The sequence below is a fragment of the Chlorocebus sabaeus genome, chromosome 15, assembly GCF_047675955.1.
Source record: "Chlorocebus sabaeus isolate Y175 chromosome 15, mChlSab1.0.hap1, whole genome shotgun sequence".
NCBI classification, from domain to species: domain Eukaryota; kingdom Metazoa; phylum Chordata; class Mammalia; order Primates; family Cercopithecidae; genus Chlorocebus; species Chlorocebus sabaeus.
Genome location: NC_132918.1, coordinates 49,927,071 through 49,954,684, shown reverse-complemented (window position 1 = coordinate 49,954,684; position 27,614 = coordinate 49,927,071). Strand labels below are relative to the sequence as shown.

General features: G+C 49.6%; 1 protein-coding gene across 1 annotated transcript in view; it reads left to right on the top strand.

Moving 5' to 3' along the window:
• Positions 1–3,976: 3,976 nt before the first annotated feature.
• SPSB4 (splA/ryanodine receptor domain and SOCS box containing 4) overlaps positions 3,977–27,614 on the top strand; it is a 72,691-nt gene continuing 49,053 nt past the window's right edge. Inside the window, exon 1 of the mRNA XM_008008913.3 lies at positions 3,977–4,677. Within this exon, the coding sequence (XP_008007104.3) occupies positions 3,984–4,677 (694 nt within the window). The 5' untranslated portion in view covers positions 3,977–3,983. The remainder of the gene's footprint in view (positions 4,678–27,614) is intronic.

Here is a 27,614-nt window from a genome sequence, read left to right as displayed (position 1 = left end):
ATTGTTAGGTATCCTTAGGGCCGTCTTCACTATGATGATTTCTCAGACTTTGGTTCTGACGACCTTGCTGGTTAGGTCAGGTATTTTGTGGATGGCCTCCAAATGGAATTTGTCCTTTGTTTTTCTCATGATTAGAGTGAGGTTATGAGTTTTGGGGAAGATGCCCATAGAGGTAAAGTGCTATTTCATTATATCGTATCAAGGGTACATACTATCAACATGATAGATTAATATAATAGTAATATAATAATATAATATAATATGATACATTACATGATTAGCTTTAATAGTTTATATGTTTTATTGGTTTGGTTTTTTGTGGTAGAACCAGCTCTTGAGTTTTTGCTTAGTTCTATTATTTCCCTATTTTATTATGCTCCATTCATTTTCAAAAATTTAATATCATAAATATACCAGCCATGATTTCCTCTGAGAACTGCTGTAGAGGCATCCCGCAGGCTCTAGTATATAGAATGCTTTTTGTTATTGTTGTATTCCAGATATTCTGCAATTTCTGTATGGATTTCCTTTTTGATCTGAGTTGGAGTCAAGTTGTTTAAAGAATTTTTTAAAATGCCCAAGTGATAGGATCTTGTGATCTATAATTTTATGATTAATTTGTAGTTTTCCTTCTGTGTTATCAGATACTGTATTATTTTTGCTTTTTTGGAAGTTTCATTTGTGACCTAATATGCAAGAAAATTTTTTTGATGGTTCCATGAACACTTGAAAAGAACATGCATTCTTTGTTTTCAAGGTATGGAATTTGATGAATACACTAATTAGATCTGTCTTATTAATTATGTAATTTGGTTTTTCTATGTCTTTACTTAATTTTAGTCCATTGGTCCATCATGAGCTAGAAGAGGGAAATTAAAATTATATGCCTCTGATGTGTATCTGTCTAAGGTCCCTCCTTATATTTCCTCTTGCTTTTGCTCTGAATTTTGGTGCTATTTGGTGAGTTCAGTCTTCAACTGTGGATCTTATTCTTTATTATTATTAAGTGTTCTTGTCTCACTTAAAACCTTTTGTCCTGAAATGAACTTTACTTGCCTAATATTAAGATTACAGTGCCTGCTTAGTTTGAGTTCACACATCCCTGTTATGTGTTTGCCTTTCCTTTATTTTCAAAATTGTTAAATCACTTTGCTTTGGGGAATGTCTCTTACATGTAGCATATGGTTGGGGGTTTTGTGTTGTTCCCCAGTCTTAGAATCTTTTTTTAGCAGTTTACTACAGTCATTTAATGACATGGTTAATATTTTGGTCTTAGTTTTACTATCATATTTCATGCTTTTATGCCTCTCTTGCTTTCAAACAAAATCTTTCAGTACATGGTCTGTTTTATTTTGTATTGTGTTCAAGGTTTATATTTGCAAGATGTGTATTTTTATTTTTAGTTCTGGAGATTACCTTTATAACTAGGGAAAACGGATTTAATCTTTTGTTGAGCCCATGCTAGTTGTCTCCCTTCTGAAATAATCAATTATAAAATTAGTTTACAACTTTGGTTCCCATTTTTATCTGCTTTGTGACAGGTTTTTTTCAGGTGAGTTTGCTTGATTTGCCGTGTTTTGTCCTTTTCGTTTATTCCTTTCTTTCTTCTATAGCATCTTTGACTATATCCTGTGCTGGTTCCTCTTTGAAAGAGGTGAACCTTCTTGGATCAGCATTTTGCAGGAGACGCATGTGGAGGAGGTACCAGGAAGAGGGTAGGATTGCTCCCTGGTTCCCAGGAACTTTGTTCACAGGGTTGTCTTAGTGATTTCCTTTAGTCTTTGCTTCTACTCAGTCAGCAGAGTTCTGCAGCTGTGGGCTTTTCCCAATTCAGAGCCCTCCTCTCACTCTGCCTCACCAACACACTGCTTCCTGTGAAGATGGCGGGTCTGTGGTTTCCTCTGTTGGCCCTGCCCTCCTCTTCCTCCAAGGCGTAGGAGGCAGCTCCCACTACCAGACCACAGGCCCTGTTCCCATTGTTTCTGATAAAGGATCATTAGTTTTTTCCTTCAGGGAATGCCAGCTCCTGGTGGCTCTGCCAGGTTTGAGATCTGCCACCACAGGTGTCTTCTCTAGGTGTTTTCTCACAGTATTTTTTATCTTCACTGCTTTTGGCAGCCCTTGCCTGTTTTTGGCAGCCTTTCCTTATAAGTTGTGGTTCAGGTTACAAATGTGTTCTAGTTTGCTGAAGAAGGAGTTTGCATTTCTTTTTTTCTCCTTGATTTTGGGTGATTTCAGATATGAAAAGGAGTAACTTTATTCTGCTATCTTAAAACTGTCTAGTGTTGCAAATTGTTATGTGTTCTGGTATTCCCTCAGATTGAACATTAGCCAGAGCTCTCAGAATAGGGTCAACATCTGCTGAAGCTGGGATCTGACAATAGAAAGGAAAGAATATGAGAGTTAAGAATAAAATGGAATGGTGAAAAACCCACAGGATACTTGTCTGTGCTATGTGGCAGCAGAGTTCTTTCCTTCCCTACCTGGACTTTGGCTAGGGGTGCACCACTGTCTGGGTGGGAGTTTGAGGCCGGGGAAGGCAGGGCATGAAAAACACCCATCCATCTCCTCATCTGACTCAGGAGAAGTTGTTCTGGGCCCAGCAGCTCTCAGGCCAGGGAGGGGAGGGCACATGCCTCTGCTCTGGACAGGGCTTGGCTCTCCATCTCTCCCCATACCCAGGGCCCGTCCAAGTAGTCCAAGCTCCTTAGGTTCTGGCTGGTTTCCTGGTAATGGTGGCCAATTCCTTTTCCATGAAAACCAGGATCCTGCCTCAGGGAAGGCAATCTGGGGTCAATGCTGTTAATGGTGTTTACATGGCTGAAGAAAGAGCTCACCCATCCAAAAGGAGGGGATCCACATGGGATGCCCAGAAAACAGAGCCAGAGAGGAAAACCTGTTGGCCGAGTTCCAGGACCCTTTATATTATGGTCTCTTAAGTTCCCCCATCACCAGAGGGAGGTGTTTTATCCTCATTTTACTGGCAAGGAATCTGGAGTATCCAAGAGGCTAGGAGGCTTTCCTGTGGACCCACAGTAAGAGATGGAGAGAGGGATTTGGATGCAGTTCTGTCTGGCTACAGAGCCTGGACACCGGCTCCCTTATCCTTCCTCCTCACCTCTATTTACCTCCATTCACCTTCCCATGGAGCCCTCACCCCATCTTCCCACACTGCCTGATGTCCATGTCCCTGGTGACCCTGCTGCACCCTTGTTCTGTGTCTTCCCTCTCAAGCCTGGCTACATTTTAGGAGGTTATTTAGGCTCCCCAGGACTCCAGGGTTGGGAACCAGTGGGCCACACCCTACAGCCCTGTGTCTTGAGCAGCTGAGTGCCTCTGCAGCCTTGGTACAGGGCTTGTCCCTGGGATCAAATGCACCTGGGTTCTCATCCAGGCTCTGATCTTGAGCAAGTCACAACTGCTCTGGGCTCATGCCTTATTTCTAAAGTCAGACTCCCTGTTCTAGGTCTGGAACAGAGATCCTGAAGCCAGATGACCTTGGTTTGAATCTTGGCTCAGTCACCTATTTCCAGTGGGACTTTGGCTAATCACTTAACTTCTCTCTGCACTTCAGTGTTCTCATCTGTAAATGGTGAATAATAATGTATATCTCTTATAGGGAGGTGTTAAGGTTTAAACGAAATAATAAACATAAATCATTTAGAACACTGGCATATGGCAAGTGCTAGATTAGTGCCAGATATGAGTGTACGAATTAGTACTATTATTGTGCATGCACAGGGCTCAGCCAAGGCATGGACATAAATGAAGGGATTGGCAACTGGCTGCTGCTGCTGCTGCTATAACCCGTGCCCTTTGCTTCCTTCCAGGAGCTTGGGCCCCTGCCACAGCCCGGTAGAGGCTGTGGAGGTCTACCGTCCAGAAGCCTGCTTCCCAGCCCCGTGGCCCATTCCTGGCTACGGGGAGTGGAGGCTCCCACGAGGTAGCGGTGGCCTGCAGCGGCCCCCTCCCGGCAGTGAAGCATGGGCCAGAAGCTCTCGGGGAGCCTCAAGTCGGTGGAGGTGCGAGAGCCCGCGCTGCGGCCGGCCAAGCGGGAGCTGCGGGGTGCAGAGCCCGGGCGGCCGGCGCGGCTGGACCAGCTGTTGGACATGCCAGCGGCGGGGCTAGCTGTGCAGCTGCGGCATGCGTGGAACCCCGAGGACCGCTCGCTCAACGTCTTCGTCAAGGATGACGACCGGCTCACCTTCCACCGGCACCCCGTGGCCCAGAGCACCGACGGCATCCGCGGCAAGGTGGGCCACGCCCGCGGCCTGCACGCCTGGCAGATCAACTGGCCAGCTCGGCAGCGCGGCACCCACGCTGTAGTTGGTGTGGCCACGGCCCGTGCTCCCCTGCACTCCGTGGGCTACACGGCGCTGGTGGGCAGTGACGCCGAGTCGTGGGGCTGGGACCTGGGCCGCAGCCGCCTCTACCACGACGGCAAGAACCGGCCCGGCGTGGCCTACCCGGCCTTCCTGGGGCCCGACGAGGCCTTCGCGCTGCCCGACTCGCTGCTCGTGGTGCTGGACATGGATGAAGGCACACTCAGCTTCATCGTGGACGGCCAGTACCTGGGGGTGGCCTTCCGAGGTCTCAAAGGCAAGAAGCTGTACCCGGTGGTGAGTGCCGTGTGGGGCCACTGCGAAGTCACCATGCGCTACATCAACGGCCTTGACCGTAAGTTGTGCCGGACTGGGGGGCAGGGCTTTCAGTTGTGCCAGGCCCTGGGAAAGCAGGGCAGGCCACGCCTCCATCGCCCGTTGGGAGGATCCTGCAATGTGGAGGAATAGTCGGGACCTGGGTTTCAATCCTGACTCTCTCCTTTGCTGGTCTGGTGATTTGGGGCTGTGCCTTAGTTCTCCCATGGGCAAAAGCATCACTGTGATAGTAATCTAGCTCACAGCTGTGAAGATCAAATAAGATCACATGTGTGAAGTGCTCAGGACAGTGACTGGCACCTAATAGGGGCTTTGAGTATTGATGCCAATTACCAGTCTTCTAGTCTGTACAAAGGTTGTACCAAATGACCCAAGCTAGTCTCAATGGGAGGATACTGACAAGTCCCCAGTCCCTGCACTTAAATGCCATGTACTCAAGTTATTGATAAGTAATAAGTAATGACAACCGTCCTTCATTGGCCACCTACTGTATTCGAGAGGCTGAATATCCCAATTCCAGTGCTTACGGGCCATCTGCTAAGGGGGGCAGCTGCCTGTCATCTCCAGCCGACTGTCATCTCATGGGAATGAAAACCCTGGGTTGTGGAATCTTGTGACTTTTTCCAAGAGAGCTCAGAAATCTAGATTGTGTGAACTATTCCAATTTTTAAAGTTGACAGCTGCTGAAAACTCTCTATGGGCAAACAAAATACCCTTGCAGGCTACAAACCATCCCACAGGCTGCTGGGGTTGACTCCTGACAATTCTACAGCTTGCTCTCATTTAATATACACAACCATCCGGCAAGATAAAAAGTATAGGAACAAAGACGGTTATTGGTTTCGGGAGGGAGTCACTCAGGAAGACAGTGGCCTCTGGACCGAGGCACACGTGGCTGCCTGTCCTGAGCTGAATCCCAGCGGAGGGGCCAGGAGCCAGGCACTTGTGGGCTTGCACACTCCCCAACATCAGCCCACCAGCACCCGTCCAGACTTCCTGCCACACCCCTAATGAAGCTCTCAGAGGCGATGCTGAAAGCTAGAATTTCCAGTTATTCATTCTAAATAGGAGATGTAATTACCAGCCCCTGAGGCAGATCCCCCTTTTAGAAATAAGGAAACTTAAGAGCAGAGCTACAGAGAGCCAGAATCAGGGTTCCCCCAGTTCTGATGGCCCCAAAGTCCACTCTTTCCCTATGTTCTCCCCTTTAGATGAGGGACTGAGAGTAACACCCCAGAAAAGAGTAACACTTCTCCAGAAAAGAAGTCAAGGACGAGATTTTACTTAAGCAAAATTTACATTTACTGTAGCACAGGAAGGGGACATTTGATGGTTTCCAAGGGTGGCAGGCTAACGGAAAAGTGGCTGGTACGCTCAGCGCTCTGGTATAATTGTCGACGTTCTTGCTCCTATTTTATTTCCATGATCGTTGCCTACAATTGCCATTGAATGGCAAAATGTTGTTCCATTTTCTCTGTTTAATGGGTTAAATCTAGGAACTGATGATTATGTCCCTGAGAAGGGCTAATTTAGTCATCACAGTGCCTTGTGGAAAGTGTCTGGAACCTTCTGAGACATAGTGACCAGGCAAATCCCAGTGGTGAGAAAACCAACAGAAACAACAAACAATCTTTATTTAATGGAATTGGAAAATTTATTTGCTGGAATTAATCACTGGACTAGAAGAGTGGCCTCGGTGTACCAAGGCTCTGGAGTCTGATGTGACTTATTTCCAAGTGCTCAGTGGTTTTGTGTCTTTGGTGAGTCACTCTTACTCCTTAAGACTCATTTTACTCATCGGTAAAATGGGATAGTATCAGGTCCCCTTTTTGCTGCTGTAAGCTCTTGTGTGGTAGCGCCAATAATATGGTAGCTGAGATTTAAGGCCTGACATTGACACCCAGTGGGAGCTATCAGAGCCAACGGTTATACTCCTGCTGTAGGCTTCCTCTTGGCTATTAATTCACACTTGGGTTTTATTGGGTGCCTGGTTTTCAGGTACAAAGCCAAGGTGCTAACAGGGTTCCAGCCCGTGGGGCTATGCATGTTGGGATCAGGAGCAAGGACCTACCTCAGGGAGGTTGGGTGGGGAAGGGCAGTTGTGTTTGGGGTATTTTAAGCTTATGGGTCCTTCAGGTGGTTGAAAAAGTTTGGTGGAACTAAAATGTGAAGTGTTCTATCCTCTTCCTTACTGGTAGTGATTTTTCAGGTTGGCTGAATCTGGAATATTGAATCTAGGAGGCAAGAGAGGCCAGATGTCATGGGATGCAAGCCTGGGGCATCTTCCGTTCAGTGATAGGGTTGGCTTATCTGCTACGGCACTAGTGTGTTCTCTAGATAGGGGTAATGTTCTCTCTCTCAGACAGGAGTGTGATTGCAGAAAAGGGAAGCTCAGCTTCTCTGGTTTTGAAAGGTCTATTCATGGCCAGCCTGGGACAATCTCCAGAGCAGGCCGTAGGAGAAGCTGCAGTGGAGTCTCGCACGGATAGTTGGGGAAGGGACTATGTGATGCCTATAGCCTGTGTCCTGGGCTGAAGTCTACCATGAATCCCCGGGTTTGGGACTACTTTGGCTCTAGGGAGTCCCTGAGCAGGGAAGGTGACCCAAGGTGGATTCTGTGGATGGAAAGGATTCTGAGTTAACGTCGGTTGTGGACATGGTGGCAGGTCCCCAAACTCAGACATGATTGGGGTGTGAGGGACCAGAGTCAAAGACATGCTTGGAAGCAAAAGGCAGGCCAGCTCTCTGGAGTTGCTTCCCCACAGGATCATAGGAGAGAACTCTGCCCGGGGCCCCTCACAGAGCCGGGCCAGACCCGGGCCCCAGCACTCAACAAATGGCAGTTGGCGATTGCTTCCTCTTTCTGAACCTCAGTGTTCTCCTTTGAAAAAGGACGAGGATGATAAAGCTCACCGGCACAGAGCAAACACATAGCAATTGGTGCCCCTGCGTTGATTAACTAGGTGAGCTGAGGCAAACTCTGGGGTTCATCTGTGGCTTAAAGCAAAATGGCCTTAATAGAGGCTTTTCCTCTGACATGATGAAAGTAAGGTAATGGATATCACTTTCTCAATTTTTGAATTTTTATTACGGTAAAAGCAAGACTTAGAAAGGGCTCACTACATTTAACTCTGGAAGCATGTGTTTGTTGAGGGCAAGAACTCCTGGAGGTGTGATTTCCTATTGCAAATGCATAACATTGTCAAACCTTCTGCAGGTGGAATTGTTTTGCTGCACTGTGGAGTGAAGTGGCTTAGCATCTCAAAGCTAACTACAAAGAGCTGCAGGATGCACGGGGGCCCTGCCACTTAAGTGAACTGAGAAGCATGGAGCTGAGGCCAGGCAAATGGAGAAGCTGTCCCAGGTTGTCCAGGGCACAAATAATAATAATAATAATAGCAATAACAGCAACAACTAATACTTATGTAGTGTTTAGTCTAAGTGGGTAAGGGGGGTAGTATTCTAAACACTTTACAATTTCTTTTCTTTTCTTTTTTTGGTTTTGTTTGTTTTTTAGAGACAGAATCTCACACTGTCACCCAGGCTGCAGTGCAGCGGTGCAATCATAGCTCACTGTAACCTCTCACTCCTGGGCTCAAATGATCCTCCCCTCAGCCTCCTGAGTAGCTGGGACTACAAGGATATGCCACCACTCCTAGCATATATATAAATATGAATGAAACTGGCTCAGGAGGTAATGGCTAATTTATTTTATTTTATTTTTTTTATAGAGACAATGCTCTCACTATGTCACCCAGGCTGGTCTTGAATTCCTGGCCTCAAGCAATCCTTCCACCTCTGCCTCCCAAAGCACTGGGATTACAGGCGTGAGACACCTCACCCAGCCATTTTGCAAATTTTAATTCATTTAATTTTTGTTATGACTCTTGTGCACTAGTACTGTCTATATTATCATTTTCAGTGTGTGATGAAGAGATTGAGGCACAGAGAGCTTGAGTAAATTGCTGAAGGGGACACTATGAGTAACTAAGAGAGCCTGGATTCAAATGGAGGCGCACATGGGCACCTTGTGGAGACATTTACCCTCAAGGCAGGGAGAGAATGCGCAGGAGCATCTACTCCATCTGGCTGGTGACCATGCAGCCCAGGGCCAGGTCCTTGCCTTTAGCAGTGAGTTTGGGCGAGTCCCAGAAATGCTGTCCCTGTCATTTTTCCTCCTCTGACTGGCTTTACCTCCAGCCCTCAAAGCTCTTGGCTCAGCATGGAACTCTGCAGGGTGTTCTGTTGTATAAAGGCATCCCCAGCAGTGGCCATGGATCAGGCATTCTTGATCACTAACAGGGGAATGTCATTGTAAATGTCTCAACTACTGTGAGGTGTGGGCCCCTGGGGTGGGCCAGGCCTTTGGAATCTGCTCTGGGCTGCTTTCTGGAATTGCTCCATGGCTCCCCAGCTCCTCTCTCCACATGCTGGCGGCGGGAAGGCTGACAGAATGGCTCTGTCTCACATCTCGGAGTTTCTGGGTGGTGAGTGGTGTGTGAGTGACACAGGAAGCGGAGGGGAGTCTCAGACAGAGACAAGCGGCCTTGGGGTCCCAGGCAGCTTTGATTTGGGGGTATTGATGACACTTTTGTTGGCTCCCATCCATGTTCTGTTCTGTACCCTGGGCTTAGGGTTTTACTCATATTTTTTTTCTTTTCATCGCAATAAGCCATGAGGCAATATGACTGTTAGCCCCATTTTGTAGATGAGGAAAATGTCTTGGAAAGGTAACGAATTTGCCAAGGCCACACAGCTAGCAAATGACACAGCTGTGCTTATACCCAGCTCTGCCTCCTATGCCTGAGCCAACCTGTCCAAGCCTGCCTACCGCCAAGCGTGGCCCGGCCCCACAGAGTGGACGCCAGTGTCAGGGCTGACTTTCACAGGGTGGAGCGTGGAAATGCAGGTATCTTGGGCCTAACTGGCTGAGAGGGCTTTCCCCCTGCGCGGAGCCAAGGAAGCTGTATTTCCAGACGTCTTTCCTAGATGGTTTAATTGATCTGCCAACAAGTATTTATTGGCTCAATGGCTGAGCAGAGGAGGCTGGCAGCTAGCCAAGGCTTCTGGTATTGATGAAGGCCAGAGAGAGTTTACTCTCCCAATGACTACAAGGACACCATCTCCTTGCCAGAGCTGCACTCCAGACCTTCTCACTAGACTCCCGTGCGTCTCACAGGGTAGTTTGGTCCTCCTAACGTCCGGGACATCTGGACTTGGCTCCTCTGGGCCTGGTCGCCCCTTTGCCCCCATCCCTTATCAATCTGTCCTGACTCCAGCTCACCCCCAGGCCTCAGCTGAGGACTCTGTCTCTGCACCAGGAGTTTAGCGCTGACTTCTCCTACATCTGCAGGGTTCACTCGTTTTTCCACCCATGCATAGGCCTTCTTTCCCCAAGTGGTTATGAAGTTCCTCAGGGCAGGGATGGAGACCCAGGAGGCATGCATGGTGAACTGGGAAGATTAGGGACGTCATATGTGCCTATTTACTTGATATCACTTGGATATTTGTTTCTTCCAAATCTTGTGTTGAAATGAGATCCCCCATGTTAGAGGCGAGGGTTGGTGGGAGGTGATTGGGCCACGGGGGCAGATCTATCATGAATGGCTTGGCGCCCTCCTCATGGTAATGAGTGAGTTCTCACTATTAGTTCGTGTGAGAGCTGGTTGTTTGACAGCGCCTGGCATCTCTCTTCCTCCCTCTCTTATCATGTGACACACCTACTTTCCCTTTGCCTTTCGTCATGAGTAAAAGCTTCCTGAGACCCTCAGCAGAGCCGTGCCATGAAATTACCCAGCCTCAGATATTTCTTTATAGTGACACAAGACAGACTAAGACATTGCTCTTGAAAGGAAAACTGTACGTGTGGCAACAGATTTGAATAGTACCAAAGGGTATATGGTGAAGTAACCCCTCCTCTGTAGCTCGGCCCCCATCCCCTCCTGCTGGCAGCCACTATTAGCAGTTTCTTGTCTTTCCAGAGATATTTGTGACAGATAATTTTTAGATCGTACTGAAAACATTCCCCAATATCTTGTTTTCTCCCTTCAATGGACCTTGGCAGTTATCTAATATCAGTTAATGCAGAGCTGCTTCATTCTTTCTTAACAGTCGCATGGGGCCATGATATAGTTGTGTTATAATCTAATTATTCAGATCCCCATATTTGGACATTTAGGCAGTTTCCAGTCTTTGAACATAAACTTTTGATCCCAATTGAAATTTCCTTTCTGCCCCCTCTGGCTAATTAACATCCCCAAGTCTCAGTTTTCCCATCTGTGCAGTGGGAATAATTATATGTACCTTGCAGAGTTGCTGTATTAGAAGTGATGCAGAAATGAAGCATGGTCCAGCACGTGGCTCTCAGTAGGTTAATATTGATATGCGTATCCTGAATTTCTGATTGCGGTGCTGAGCTCATCTTGCGCACCTGATGAAGGCTCATGAATGACTTTGTTTCTAGTTTAAAATACAGTAGAATCACATTAATTTTTTCTCTTTTTAAAATTTATTAATTTGATATTAAGGAGGCTTCAGACACATTGTTGGATTAAGATTATTTGAGGTGTCTAATTCAGCCGGTCCTTACATAGTGTATAGTCAACATAAGACACCTAGCCCTTTACTTCACAGAATAGGCCCATAATGTGTGTGTTTTGCTTTTCTGTTATTGCTGCTGCTGTTAATGCTGAAAGTGGTGGCTCTTTGCTGTGGCCACTGCATCTTGGCCTTTTCAACCACCCTATAGCAGCCCTTGCAACAGAGTACATAGTACGTGCTCAGTAAATGCATATTAATGTCCTGGCCTCTCACCACCTGAATAAGCTTTTCTTTCCTCTGCCACAGGGGGACTTGAGTCACAGTTGGCTGGAGCAGAGGGGCTGGCTATGAGCTGCCCCCGCCACTTGAAGCCTGGCCCCTGAGTGACCCCTTTCCCACCTCTCATTGTGTCCTGTGTACAGCACATCTGTCCCCGCACACAGGCCAGGCATGTTAATTCAGGATCCTGACATTCAGAAACTGCCCCTACCCTTTGTTTGAAGGGAACAGTCTCCCATTTGAGAAAAGGCCTCGATCAGATGCTGTGGCCCTTCTTTGAAGGAGGTTTTCACATTAACATAGTCATAATTAGGTTCATGGAAGTCTGGCTTGCAGAAAGGTGGCTTGAAATGCAGGTGACAGCATTTGAAATCAGGCTTTATCAGGACAAGCATCACCGTGGGCCACAGCACGGTCTTGTGGGAAGCGCAGGGTTCAGGGGTCTTCCAGCACTGGCTTGGCTTCTGATTAGCTGTGACCCTGAACAAGTCATTTCACGCCCAAGCCTTCATTTTCTCATCTGAAAAATAGAAACTTACTTTGTCACGAGGTGTCAGGATCATGGATTACTATATAGAAAGTGACTGATCTAGTGCCTAGAACATAGCTACTGAAAAAGTGGTAGGTTTAAAAATGGCTAATTATGACTATGACTGCTCTCATAAATTGGTAAAATTACTGTTATTAAATATAGAAATAATTCTGGTTATTAAATTTTGGTCCACACCGTGAAACTGAAGGATTTCACACGAGGGAATTTGTGATGGTTTGGATGGTCTTGGTCTCGTTTCTAAGATACATGATGGAAATGCCACCTGAGGTTCAGAGGCCATTGTGAGTCTGTTGCAAATGAACTAGGAGTGTTTAGCCTTCCCTGTGAGCGGTTTCAACTGTTTCTGGCTGCATGTCTTATTCAAGCGGTTCTCTAAAAGGCCGCAGCTTCCAGTGGTGACTTGCCTGGTGGACATGTGTTCACAAGGATACCCAAACAAGCAGCACCTTCACCAGCTGTGTGCAGGCAGACATTCAGCAGAGATGAGCTGCCAAGGTGGCAGCCCTGAGGGCCAGTGTCCACCTCTGCAAAAATAGTGACTTGGTCTAGTTGTGGGCTGGCCATTATTGGACCTTTGGGAAAAAGGGGAGGGGAAGAGGTAAAGGGTCTCACCTTTTCAGGCCCTGGCAGAAGGGTGAAGGCAAGGCCCCAGACACAGGGATAGAAGAGATGATATCTGGCAGCCAATGCAACACCCACATTTTATAGGTAGGAGCTGACTGGACCAGAGAGCTGGGAGGCTTTGCCCAAGGTTACCTGCCAGTTAGTGGCAGAACCTGAACTAAAACCCAGGCCTCCAATCCCCCTTGAAAATGTTCCCCGTCAGAAACAAGGGAGTGAGAATTCAGTGCCGTTTATGAGTCTGTATTGGAAAACACAGCTGTGGGAGGATGTAGGTGCTTAGGAGGAGAGGAGAGTGATTAGGGCCGGGTATGACGCTGATGAGTCGGAGGGACTTTCGCAGGGGAGGCCTTGGAGCCTGGGCAGAGTTTAGACCAGCGTCTCCCCACAACACACGCAGATGAAGATCCTCCATGGCTTCTCAGTGCCTCCTGCATGTCAGAGACCCTGCCCTGGCCACCGCTCAGACCATACAACCAGGGGGTTAGCCCAGTCACAGATACCCAGGTAAGAACTGGTCTGTCTGTTTAGTACCTGCGTGACCTGGGCATACGTTTCCTAACTTTGCAGTTCCTCGGTATCCTCACCTGTAAAGTGGATATAGTGATGATACTTACCCGTAGAGTTGTCAGCAATGCTGCTCAAACCTCAGTGTGCATTCAAGCCACCTGGTGACCTTATTAAAATGCCGATTCTGACTTAGTAGGACTGGGTCGGGCCCAAGATTCTGCATCTCTAACAAGCTCCCGGATGATGCTGATGAAGAGTGTGACACAGAGCAAGGGCCCCCAATCACAGCTTGTCCCCATGCCCCACCATCCACTCGTCTACCCCCATGCTGAATGATCCGGCAGCCAAGCTAAAATGCATATTCCAGCCAGGCGTTGTGGCTCACACTTGTAATCCCAGCACTTTGGGAGGCCGAGGCAGGCGGATCACTTGAGGTCAGGAGTTCGAGACCACCCTGGCCAACATGATGAAACCCTGTCTCTACTAAAAATGCAAAAAAAAAAAAAAAAAAAAAAATAGCCAGGTGTGGTGGGACATGCCTGTAATCCCAGCTACTTGGGAGGCTGAGGCACAAGAATCATTTGAACCCAAAGGTGGAGGTTGCAGTGAGCCGAGATCAAGCCGCTGCACTCCAGCCTGGGCAAGAGAATGAAACTGTGTCTCAAACAATAAAAATAAATAAATAAGATAAAATAAAATGCATATTCCTCTGTGCCTTGGTCTGCATTGCCCTCTTTGTTGGAAATGGCCCACTTCCCTGATGCCAGCTCAGCCTGGGGTTGCTGAGCCTGGCTCTGCCCTCATCCTTGCCACCTGGCTGACTCCAGGCCAGTCTCAGGCCTTCCTTGGCCCTGCTCCTGACAAGGCAGCTATGCCTTCTGCATTTCCTACTTTTCACGTCCGGCCTTACTTCCCTCCCCAGCTACCAAGTGATTCCATGTATGTGCCCTGGAACCCAAATTCTTATAGTTGCCAACGCAGTGTACACAAGTAAATCCACACTCTTATCCATGAATGTTCCTGTGAGGGTGACTTTGTTTGGCAAGGGATTACTGCAAATGGAAACAGCTCTTTGTTAAACAGTCATTGATTGAGCACTCACGAAAGGCCAGACACTGCCCAACTCCACCGCCCCACACAAAGGCTCATCAGCACCCTATGCGGGGTAGCTCATTTAATCCATGGGTGAGGAGAAGTGCGGCTATCACAGTCTGCACGTGTGGATATTGGGCCTGAGGGAGATGAAGAGCCAGCACTTGCTTGGGAGGTATCTGTCCCGAACTTGAGTCCGGGCCTACTCCAGCGCCCACACCTGTAACCTCTGTGCTACTCAGGATCACTTTGAGTCTTCAGTGGTTTTGTAGGTGGTCCCAGGCCTTGGATTGACTGTGCTTAACAAGAGTTTGCTGAAGCCAGGGTTGGCAGCCCCCAGTATCATAGCGCTTAGATACCCTTAAATACAGTACAGCAAACCGCATTCACTCTGAACTCTTCTGACTTGCTGATGATTCTGAGTGGGTGGTGCTGGGAAAGCATTGAATGGAGGAAGCAAATTTGCCGGGGTGGGGGTGGGGTGTAAGTGAGTGGGGAGAGCCAACCGCCTGCCAGGCTGGCGGCAGCCTTCATTTACAGGGTCGGGAGCCAGCTGATTTGCCCAGTCTCGTCCTTTGGTTAAGGCAAGGGGGCGGTTAGCGTGAGTTACGGCCTCGCCCAGACACTAATAAGGCTGCTTGTCTGAGGCCTTCCATAATTCAAGCAAAGGCTGTGCCGCTTAATGGCCCGTCTTCGTCAGATCTTCCAGGACTCAGTGCCTCCTTAATGATTTATTTGCTTGGGATGAAATTAAGCCAAGACAGCGTGAGCTTGGAAAATACTGCCGTGCAGGCTCTCCCTGGTTCTTCATCCTTCACAGCGGCTGCTTTCTATAAATAGAGCCGTGAGTTCTGCTTCGTGACCCGCCTGCTGGGAGCCCCAGTGGGCACCTGGTGTCCCCCATCCCTCCTGTCTCCCACGCCTATGATCTCACTAGTGAGCAGCAGGGGGCTGGAACTGCCAGCAAAGACCTTGTCATCGTCCCAGCTTTGAAGTCATTTAAGTAGATGCTTCTGAGTCAACCCAGGGAGCCACAGCTGACTTCCAGATCTTGCCCTCTTTGTTGATGTTTCTCCCTCAAAATGCAATTCATGAGGAGGTCCCAGGGTGAGAGCATGTTTGCTTCTGGCATGTTCTGGGGTAGAGGACAGCTCTCTGCCTGATGTTTGAGCCTCACAAGGAGGAGCATGGGAGATCCCGTTCATCTCTTAAGGGCGAGGGGTCACCCTTCTGGAGTGAGGGGCCAGGGGTCACAACTGAGGGCCACTCACAGTGCTTATGCAGAGGCCAGGCCAGGTGCCAAGAGTGGGAGTGGGCTGTTTAGTGGGGCCTCCTTTGGAAGCCCAGAACTCACAAATTGCCTCAGGGACGTGGTGAGTATAGGCTGCATGTGGATTGTGGGAGGCAGCAGGTGGTCCAGGAATGAGAAAGCCTTTAGGCACCCCATCACTGCATCAACTGCACGTCTGCCCTGGTCTCCCCACCACTCCCAACCTCTCCTCTATCTTTTCTGTTCCCTCATAATTTGAGGTGCCCCTTGGCTTCGGCTTACTGTGGCCCTGGCAACTTTAATAATGTGCTAGCTGGCATGCTGTGTTCCCAGATCTTGGTTTAAAATCCTGTGAGTGTCTGATGGGCCCGGTGCTTCTCCTCAGGTGCAGGCAGAGGCTCCTACCAGCCCTCTGGCTGGGATGGGCCTAGCTGCTGCTTCCTTAGCTGTGGAAGAACTTGGCCCTTAGCATACGTGCCTGGACCTCAGCATCCTTCAGGGCATGTGGAAGACACAGATCTCTGCTGTCTTTCACCTCCCAAATCAGAAACCCTTGTAGTGGGACTTGGAACGTGTGTGTCACAAGCTTCCCAGTTGACTTGTGCCATCTGTCCCAGCACTGGCCAGAAGTCAGCTGCCTGGAATGCCTGGCCGGAAGGAGAGTGTGGGGAGTGCAAGGTCTTTAGGGGCAGGGTATGGTAGAGGGAGCCGCAATGCTCCAGATTCCCAGGGTCGGGGAGCTCGGTCCGGGGCAGAAGCAAGGGTCAGGCTCTCCGTATTGGCTGGAACAAGCTTGGGGGACCTGAAGATCCTTTCCGTCGACTCCGCCACCAAGGAAAGGTGTGTTTAGCAGAATTCAGTGGCTTTCCTCTCCAAAGGGAAAATGTGTCCGTGCAACCTAAGTACCAGTGGTAGGTGCTCTGATTCGAAAAAGCAGCTTCATTTCACTGTTTCTTGCTGGGGCCTCCTGAGGGGCCTCTGGGTTAAGCGCCAGTGCATGGAAGCACTCTGCCGAAAGTCAGGCCCTCTGCTGCAGTTCCTGGAGGTGCGGTGCTCTCGTGGGTGCCACTTCTGCACCCTCAAGATTGTGCAGTACGGTCTCAAGTCCTCCCAGTCGCTGCCCCTCTCCTGACAGCAGGGGGCTGTCCTATTTGTCCTGACATGTAGTGGGTTCTGTGCGTGTTTGTTAAATGAGCTGCTGCATCACTCAGATGCCACACAGTGGGATGAAAAGCACATTTGGTTGGCAGCAGAGGCAGGGAAAGAGTGCCTGCTTCCCACAGCATCCCACAAAACAGAAAGAGTATAGACAAGCTTCTCACTGAAATTTTGGAGAAGGGAATCCTGAGAAATTTCCAATTAGCTACTAATAGTAAATTGAAATTCATTGCACCCTGCCCATAGCTACTTAATTTGATATGAGTGTAAAGAAGCCATCGCTGTTTCCTCAATCCCATGCAGTCCTGCTAGATCAATCAGCCGAGCCGCGTGGGGAGGGCAGTGACACCCGGTCATCTATCCCTGCACTGGTGTTTGTGAAGGGCCTGTGGTGTGCTGACCCTCAGCCGGGAGCCAGGCAGCAGGAGTGTGCAAGTCAGGTCCAGTTTCTACTCTCATGGAGGAAACAGAAAAAAACAAGAATAAATGCTTATGAAAATTCATAAATGCTTATGAAAATCCAGATACAGAACAAAGTTGGAGAATATGATAAGGGAGGGAGGTCAGCTGCTGCAGTGGCCCCCTTTGAAGGAGGGGCATTTGAGTGAGACCTAAATGATGGGGCGGAGGGAGCCATGTGAAGATCTAGGAGAAGAGTGAGTCACTGGGGACCAACAGGCAAGCCTGTGGCTGGCAAGGCTGGGGATCGTGGAGGGCAGAGTGGGGGTGGTGAGGCTCGGGTCAGCAGCAGGGAGACACCAGCGTGTCTTTTCATCCTTCAGACTCCAGTCATTCCACTACTTTTTAAAAAGTTATACACAATCTCATTTGAAAGAAGCAATTCTTACTACCAGTGTCTTTTCCACTGGGACAGGTCCCCCGCCTTGTCCATCATGCTGCAAGCTCTCCATATTCTTGGCTGGATCCTGGGAAGGCAGCACCAGGGCAGGGCTCTGCTTGGGTGAGCTCTGCTTCCCCTTCTGTCACCTGGGATGGTGGAGCTCAAGCTGGCCTGGGCACTTGTCACTGCCAGGCTGGGCAAGTCACCCTGGAGCGAAGTGAGGGCTTGTATTTCCTTTTTGGCTGACATGGGCAACCTTCCTTGGATATTTAAGATGTTGTGCCAGAGTGGACTGTTCAGATATGTGAAAGTTAAAAAAGCATACTCAACCTGAACTGAATTGATGTACTCAGAGTCTGGTGTGGGATTATAAAACAGGCAGGAGGCAGACAGGTCCTGGAAAGAGCACTTGTCTGGGAGTCAGGAAACCTGGCCCAGCGGGCTCCAGCTTGCCCACTAGCTCTGTGACCTCGGGTAAGTCAGCTCCTCTCTTTGTGCCTCAGTTTCTCCATTGCAAGGAGGAGACTGGGTAAGATGACCTCAAGTGGTCTCCATCATTCTGCAGTCTCTGAGATTGAGGGATTACGCATCTCGATTTTTTGGTTGACAAACACTACACTGTGGTGCTACAGCGGCTCCACGTCTGCCCTATCCAATGTGGGAGCCACTAGCCCTAACCATATGTGGACGTTTCATTCAAATTAAATAAAGTTAAATGTTTAGTTACTTGGTTGTGCCAGCCACATCCGAATGCTCCACAGACACTCACGGCTGGTGGCTGCCCTACTGGATGAGCCCATGTAAACCATTCCCACCACGGCTCAAAATTCTAGCGGATGGGGCTGCTTTAGAGCCACTGGAGAGGGCTGGGGAGTCCCAGAGAGAGAGAGCACAGGCCTCTGTTTCTGCCATGGGCCTTCTTCTGGGCCAGTGGTCAGCCGAGTGGCTCCAGGGCCCAAGGAGCGAGTTCAAGTGGGGGCGGGTGTAGGAGAAAGATTTAGCCCAGATACCGGCCAATGAGTGTCAGGCTGCAGGACCAGAAAACCTTAGGAGAATGTCAAAGGTCCTGGGTGGTGGGGGGTGGCCACTGACAGGAGGTATGCCAGGAATGCTGAGGAGGGCCTGGGGGACAGCAGGGGCCAGGAGCTCTGCGGGGGGAGGGGCACTGTGCAGAACACAGCAGCAGTTCTGCAGCAGGCCTCTCGCTAACTCTGTGTCCTTGGGGACGTCCCTGAGCCTGCTGAGGCTCCATTTCTTTGTGGGTGAAATGGGAAAAATAAGAACGAGGGCTGTTATGGAGATGAAATAAAGCAAAACCTGTGAAAGCCCTTTGTAAATGGCAAAGGCCTGGACGGTGTTAGGGGCTACTTCATATGGCGTTATTATTTATCTCAGCTTGTAATAAAGCTGGTTTTGCCTGCAGCTCTTCCTGCTACAGTAATCCTAGACCGTCCTCAGTTATGATTTTAGGGTTCTGGGGTGTCCATCCTGTCTTTCTGATGGGACTCTAGACCGTTTAGAGAAGGAGGCCAGCCATGTCCCTCTTGTATCCCCAACAGCCATGAACAGCACTGGTGGCCGCTGCGTGGGGAGCCCACGTCTTTCTCTTTTCCTCCTGACCTGGTGACCTTTCACCAGGCCATATTCCTGCCCCGAGAGTTGTTGAACATGTTCCTTGTCCTGGACACATGTGTGCATCTGGCTGGGTCTGGTTGTCATTTGCTGAACCCATGGCCCATCCTGAGCTCTGACCCCAGCCCCACCATGTGAAAACAATTCAGGGGCAGAGGTCAAAGGCCAGAGCTGGGCTTTGCCAGGTCTCCCAGGGAGTGCGCCTGGCGGAAAGTAGCCCAGTGCCAGGCTGCATCAGGCGGGCCCTCCCCAGGCTGGGCCAGGCTCTCATCCGCATCCGTGGTTGGGAGGTGGCATTTCCAGCTGACTTATTGATGATGGATTGTCTGCTACACTCTAGCCCTGAGTGGGTTCATTGCTCAGATCTGGCTTTGGCTTTTCATGAGGTCCATGCCACAGACATGCAGAACATAGAGAGGAGTTTGAACCCTGCCAGATAAACTTTTTCTGTCACAGAACTGCTGTGCTTCCCAACAATATTGGCGGTGAAGAAAAGCCAAAGTAACCATTTGATGATTATCTCCTTGCCCCAACCCAGGTGCTATCTATCTATCTATCTATCTATCTATCTATCTATCTATCTATCTTTCCATTAAATCCTTTTAGCCCCATGTGGGGAGTGTTAATAATATCCTCATTTCACAGATGGGGAAACTGAGGCTGTGAGAGGCTGAAAGGTCTCAGAGCTGGAACTAGAATTTGGACTCTAGTCTGCCTGATTTCAGGCTCAAAGCCTCACTTTCGGGATGTCCTGAGGGCTCCTTTCTTCCCTGCTGTCTTCACTCTGACCATGAGGAGCTGCATCAGGCTTTCTGAGTATCTGAAATGCTCTACGCCATCCCTGCTTTCTTTGTTTGGCCTCAGTGTGGTGATCTGGGCTTCCTCAGATTTGGGTTTAAGGCCAGGTTTTGGTGAGCTATGGGACCTGCGTCCACCACAGACCCCCCCAGACCATGATGAGCTGCACCAGGCTTTCTAGCGCCGTCTCTACATTCTGTGTTTGGCCTCAATGTGGCGATCTGGGCTTCCTTAGATTTGGGTTTAAGGCCAGGTTTTGCTAAGCTGTGTGACCTGTGTCCACCACAGACCCCCCAGGTGCCCTCACTAGAGTGGGGGTGCCTGGCTGGCTTATTTGATGGAGGAGATGGAGGGCTGGAGTGCCACGTGCATGGCTTCCCCGGCTGGTTTGGAGGGCCCATGGGGACTGTGTACTGTGACTTTTCCAAGGAGACAATCACTGTTGTCTCCACACTGCCACACCCCACCCTCTGTAAAGCCCTGGGTGGTGCCCCTCATGGTCCCAGGGTGTGTCCAGCAGAAGATATGAGAAAGGCCCCAGCCCCACATGGGGCTTAGGTCTGCCGCTTTCTCTAGGCAGGGCCAGGGAGATGACCCTTGTGTGTGGCACCCAGCACCACAGCCTGCTTCTCCACCTCCCCCAGCAGAGGAGTGTGACCTCCCAGCCCTCAGTGCAGCCTCCACATCCCCTGGCGGGCAAGTCTCTGCCTCCACGCTTCCACTTGTGCTGTGCTCCCTGCTTGATGCCAGCCCACTTCTCCACCTGTCTAAAGCTATCCTTTCTGAAGGCTCCGAGCAAGGCCACCTTGGTTTTTAAAGTCCTCTTTAACGACCTTAGTCCATATTGCCCACTCTGTTCTATGCTGCTGGAGCACGTTTGCGGTGGTGAAGGGGGTCTGCGGGGTCTTTATAAGGCATGGCCCCCTTCTTAGTGAGCAATCCTCACAAGCCTTTCTCTGAGACTCCTCGTTTGACTCTGGCCCCTGCTTACCTCCCTCTCCTCCGAATTCCAGAACCCTCTGGAAGCCCTGCAGGGTAAAGGGGAAAGACTCTGCAGCTGGGCAGAAAGCCTGGGTTTGACTCCCAGCTCTGCCACTGCAGGCTGTGGGACTCTGCTCTTTGGCATCATCATCTGCAGAATGTGGTTAATAATGGCAGAGAGAGGTGGATGAGGCCGCAGTGTGGAAAGCCCGGCGTCGCTGGATAGGGCTCATGTGGATTTACTTCCTCTCCGGAGAGTAACAGCATCCAATGCAGACCCAGGGAGACAGTGGGCACACAATAAATACTTCTTGAATTTTCTAATACTTTCTTTTGTGATGTTTCTTTTAAAAGCAATCTAAGGCACTCTATGGTCTGGAGCAGAAGCACAGGCTTGCTCAGCCTCTGAAGGGGCCTCTAACCGTCCCTTCCCTCCACCTCCCCCCACACCCCTCTCCTGGCCTCTCCGTGCCCTCACCCTCATGCCGCCTGGGTGGCTGAACTGGCCTATAAATCAAACGGGTCCCTGGAGACCTTTGACCCAAACCAGATGGCTGTACTATGCCAGCGCAGAGTAAGCTTAGCTTCCAACAATGCTTGGCCCCCCTCCCCCTGCCTGCCCTGGGGCTTGGAACTTTTTAGGCAGCTGCCCTGTCAATCACAAACACTTGGTGATCCAGGCCCGGGCAGCAGCTGGGGGCTGTGACCTCTTCAAGACATCAGGGACCATCTTGGAGATATTCCATTAAGCCATATAAAGATCTCTGGAGGGTCTGTGGTGTCTACTTGTTATGGCACAGGCATTAACCTGGACCAACAGACCAAGCTGGCATTCCCTGTGCCGCTATCTCTCCTTCCTCCTCCAAGAAGCTTTTCTGCACCACGGCAGCTGCTGGAGCTTCTATAGCTCAGAATGTCTGACCCCTCCAGATGCTCATTCATACCTTGTTCATTCTTTGTGCAAACATTTACTGTGCTTCATCTGCCTGGGCCTATGGGGAAGATCAGACGCTGCCCTTGTGCCAGTCAGTCCCAAAGACAGCTATGGATACGGAATTGTAGGAATCGGTGATAGGGGCTGTAACTGAGCAGGAAGGCCAGGGCACCATGGGAACTCAAGATGGATGCACTGCAGTGTGAGAATCCAGGACAGCTTTCCAGAGAGCAGCACTTGAGCTGAGTCTTGAAGGATGAGTTGGCGTTTGCCAAATAGATAGGGTGGCAGAAGGGTGCTTCAGACAGAAGGAACAGCATGTGGAAGGAAGGTGCAGGCACAGGATGGGAACCAGCTTGATGGATTCAGGGACCTGCAAGCTGGACAGCATGCTGGAAGTACAACTAGGGGAGAAAATGAGGAGTTGGAACTGTATCAGTGAGAATTAGGTCTGCTTGTTTGCAACCAAGAATGCCTAATACTATGGACTTAAATAAGAATTTATTTCTCATGGAAGAGAAGTCTGGAAGCAGGCAGTGCAAGGATATTGGGGGCTCCATGATCACTGCCCCTGGCTCCTTCTACCTGCTGCCCCACCTTCCTACCTTGTGGCTTCCATTCCCATAGGTACCTCATTGACCAGAATGGCTGCTAGAGCTTCAGCCATTGCACCCACATTCCAGGCAGCAGCATGGAAGAGCTAAAGGAGGGCACATGACTCATCTTTTAAAATATTTTTCTGAACTGCCTTACTATGCTTCTGTGCACAGCCCAATGGCCAGAACATTATCACATGACCACTTTTAGTGCAAGGAAGCTGAGAGATACAGTTCTGATCAGTAGGTGCTGCGCAGAGCACTGTTCTGCAAAGGATTCTGCAGCCCAATCTTACTTCTGTGGGAAAGAACGCTGTGATCAATTAATGATGCCTCCCTTTGGTGTGGGTGTGGAGCCAATAGTATGTGTCTTGCTGGTCTTCTGCCAGAAGGTCTTCTCCCTAGGGATTCCCAAGGCTTGGTGCAGCTCCTGCAAACAGAGCTGGCACAAGGCCCACCATCCCCCAAAGCCCCAAAGCAGAGCAGAATTTAGGTGAAGGGTTTCTTGGTGCTCTGCAGTCTGATTTTATTTCTGATCTGCAGCCTCCTTAAGGCGTCCATTGACCTTCAGCAGGGCTTAAGTCTGCAGAATACTCTGTGTGGTTGGAGCATGAATTAGGAGGAAGAGAAGGAAATACGATGTCACTAATGTAGCTGCAGTCTCATCCCCTGGTGAGAGGTTTTCCAGAATGCAATAATACCAAAAGAATTTGAGGGAAGTTCTGAGCCATTTTATTTTCACACCTGGAAATGCATTGTGTTTTAGTTTAATTTCACTCCTGCTGTGTGTCACAGCCCAGTTTCCTTAGCTGTGAAAGGGGGTAATACTACCTTCCTTGAAGGGGTTTTAAGAGGATCACACAAAATAAAAGAGGGCAAAGCAGGTGAGAGACACAGAGGGTAGCAATTGGGTGCAGAGGTTGTGTTCAAACTGTCTGGGTTCAAGTCTTAGCTTTTCTGCTTGCTTGCTGTGTGATCCTGTATCTGTTACTTAACCTCTCTGTGCTTCAGTTTCTTTGCCTGTAAAATGGAGATGATGATAATAGTACCCACCTTATGGGGCTGTTTTGAGGCCTGTACATGTGACATACACATAATCATCTTAAGACCTGGCACACAGTGTGGACGTGTAAGTGGTAATGGCTCCTTTGGTCATGATACAGTATTTGGATCCAACAGGTCTGGGCTATGATCCTGGGTAAACTACTCCTCTAAGCCCCAGTTTCTTTTTTTGAAACAAGGATAATATGACTTGCCTTGCAGAGTGAGGATTACTGACAGAATAACTTTAAAGTCCTGACACAGGACATAAGCAATAAGTTAGAACTATGGTGGAGATTACAAACTAATGAAACCGTGTCCCAGGCTCTGTTATCAGCACTTTATATGTGTCACCTCTTTTACCTCGTAAGGACATTATAGAGGCAGGTGGTGTGAACATTCCTCTTGGGGAAACTGAGGCATAGAGGCTTGCCCAAGGTCACGTAGCTGGTGAGAAAGGAAGCTGAGAGTTGATTTCCTGGGTCAGCTGACCCAGAGCCTGTGCTGTCCTGCCTGGGAACACTGATTCTGCAGAGGAGCAGGCCCTGGGTTTAAGGGCAGAAGGAAGGGGAGAAAGGTGGCCCAGAGCTTCAGGACCAGCTGCCTGGAAGATGACGTGCACACAGCACAGAGGACTAGGGCTTCTGAGCCTTCACAGTCAGATTTGCATGCAGAAGCCTGACCCTTATTTAGGAGGATGAGCTCTCTGAACCTATCTTGAGGGGGGCTGTCCTCCTGCGGCTGGCGTAGCAGGCAGCGTGGACAGCAGTATGGTTGCAGTAGGTTGACAGGCCGGGAGGAGACCTCCAGGAGGCCTGGAGCAGGCGGCTGCAGAATTTAGACTGCCTGTAGGCAGTGGGAGCCGGGGGACAGGCTGGCGGCGCATGATGAAAGCCACGTGTTAGGATTTTCCTTTAGTAACATGGTAGGAAGCACCAGGGGGCCTTGGACAGACAAAACTGAAGAAGGTGGAGGGAGGCAGGCCACATAGGGAGGTAACCCAGGAAGAGGGTCCCAGTATGGGGTAAAATGTCCAGCATATGCTCAGGGAGCCCCCAGTTGTAGGACCCCAATGACGTCAGGCACTGTGGCAGCTGCTTTACATCCATGACCTCATTTGATCCTCAAATAGTCCTGGGAAGTGTGTGTGATGTACCCATTTTCCAGATGAGCAAACAGAGCCTCGGAAGGTCAAGTGGCGGCTTGAGGTTGCAAGACCAGGGAGTGGCAGAGCTGGACCAGAGCCCAGGGCTGCATAGCAAGCCACAGAGTGCTGCATTCCCCACGTGGCCGCCAAGGCAAATGCAGGCAGGGGAGAGGAGGAATGGGAGGGGGGATGGCAAGTGTCTCTAGTCGCCTGTGAGGAGTTGCTGCCGGATGCGTTCTGGCCTTGTCTGTGGTAGAGGTGGGGAGTGGTGAGATGCTTCTGTACTCCACAACCTTAAATGATAGACTTTTCTTTAGGAAGCAAAAGTTTGGTTGGGCTCAATGAACAGGAAAATGGAAGTGACCCTTGAGCGGAGATTTAAAGCCCGGTTGGCCATTTAGGCAGCACCGTGTTTAATAGCTGAGACACAGCATCAGGGTGATAAATCCGCAGTGTGCTGTGGGGTGGGGAATGGCCCAAGGGGGTCTCCCTGCTCTCTGAGTTCCATCTGGTCCTGAAACTCCTTCCCCCAGGGCTCTCTTGGAAAAGGACCCAGGAGCTGCCCAACCCTTCCCCTGGACTGCAGATGCTGTTAGTGCTGGTTTCAAGGGAAGTTGTTGCCAGCGGTACACAGGGACACAGAAAAGGGCACACAGTTAAATGTACTGCATACATCCATGCTACAAAAAATAATGCTGGGAGGTATATTCCAAACAGGCTATTGGCGATTACTTCTAGGTGGCAGGATAAGAGGTGAATTTTCCTGCCTCTTTGTGCTTTTAGGTACTTCAAATCAACACATACAAAAGGATATAATTGTGAAAATTCTAAAGTGCCTGTATCCCCACTTCCTAGCAGACTCTTGGGGTGCCCCCACCACATCCTCTCAGCTCACCTGGTTAGGTACTGCTGTGGACGTCAGCCAGCTTTGCTTTCTCCTGAGCTGCAGGTAGCCACTCAGCAGGATGCAGGCAGCACCGGGAGGTGCAGGGGAGTTAACACCCTTGGAGACACCCCTCAATGACTCAGAGACAGGAGTCCATGGATAAGTGCCCCCAGCTCCCCAGCCTCCAGGGGCACGGTTCCGAGGTTCATCCTACACAGGGGCTCAGAGCGTCCTAGTGAATGAGAGCCCAGGATGCGCACAGTAGTATGCGGCTCATTGACACATTCCCTCTAGTCTTCCTCCCTTCTCTGTCTCGCTTTCTCCCTCTCTCATTTTCATCTCCTGAGATAGTCCCACAAAGCCATCTGCGCCCACATCTTTGTCTCAGGAACCCAAACCAAGGCCCACTCTGACCAATTTCTCATAGAGCTCCACAGACATATTCAAACCAAGGCCCACTCTGACCAATTTCTCATAGAGCTCCACAGACATATTCTAGGCATGTATACGCACATCTGTGTCCATATCCAAACACTGATGTATACACTTTCTTTTTCACAGAGTACAAACGGGACCACACTGAACTCACCAGTGTGCAACTCGCTTCCTTCATGATTCAATGAAACATTGCAGGAGGAATTTCAGGCCAAGCAGCCCTTCCTGGGAGCCTCAATCCTGCTTAGGGGGTCACCCCCAACCCCCAAGGTTGGGACCAACCCAAGCCAGAGGCTACTGGTCGTTAAGGAAGGGTGTGTGTGACAAGTTTTTGTTCTCTTCAGGTGGACGAGTGTCCAAACACTGGCTGACCTTCCCCACCTGCGTCGGGAGTCCAGACCAGGACGGGGAATTGCAGCCACAAAGATTGGCCAACGCGGTTCCAGCCCATATGTCCAGCAGGAGTAGAACAGTCCAGTAAGGACCCCAGGTGCCCACAGACCTCAGGAAGGAGACACAGGACACAGAGGAGTCAGGGAGTGAAGGGAGGGCTGTGCAGAGGAGGTGACACTCTGAGTCCTGGAATCTGTGTATTTGCCTAGTGGGGTAGAGCCTGGAGGAGAAGGAGAGGCCTAGCAGGAAGGCAAGGCAGGCCAGGGGCCAGCTTGAGCAAAGGTGGAGGGAGGAGGTAGGTGTGGGGCAGGTAAGACAGTAAGCAGAGGTGGTGTTTCCAATGTCTTAGCCTGTAGTTTTCCTGGATGGCAATGAAGTCTTTTATCACAGACTTTCACAGCCAGGCCTGTGCCAGCAGCCTCAGGGTTGGGAACCAGATGAGATGACGGACACATTTGGACAGAACCTCTTGCCTTATTCTTTGGGGGAATTTGTCAAAAGCCAGTTATCTTTGCAAAACCAATTTTCAGGGATTTCACAGAAATCATTTCACAATATTTGGGTGTTGACAGCTCTGCCATTAATCAGCTAGGGTGACCTTGGGAAAGTCACTCTAGGTCCTGCTTTGAGAATTGCTCTTTTTGTTGTTTTGAAAGCAGCTGGTGAAAGCTTGCAGTGGGGTGGGGAGGTCCATGAACACTTGTCTTGGTTGGTGTTGGCCACTCCCTCCCTCCCCCATCCCTTGTGTTCTTGCTCCTGCCTCCCTTCCAGACTGCATATGAATGAAGGGAGATGCTAAGCAGAACAGTTCTTTCCCATCCCCTCCTCTCCCTCTCTTCTCCTGCTTCCCAGATTGGGAATGTATTAATATGTTGGCATTAGCCCAGAATTTAAACTCCCAACTCTACCACCATGTGTCCCTGAGAAAGTCTATTTTTAAATTCACTGAATCTGCACATATTAATTGAGTACCTACTATGTGCCAAGCACTATTCCTGGCACTGACGATACAAAACAGCAGGGACAAAACAGACAAAAGTCTTTGTCCTCATGAAGCTTATATTTTAGTAGGTGGAGACAGAAAATCAGTCAATACATGAACAGTAAAGTGTTAGCTAACTATAAGTGCTGTGGAGAAAAACAAAATATGGAAGGGGCTGGAGTGTGTCGGAGGAGGCTGGGATTTGCAATTTTAAATAAGATGGTTGAGAAACCTGTGGAGAAAGTGACATTTAAGCAAAAAAAAACC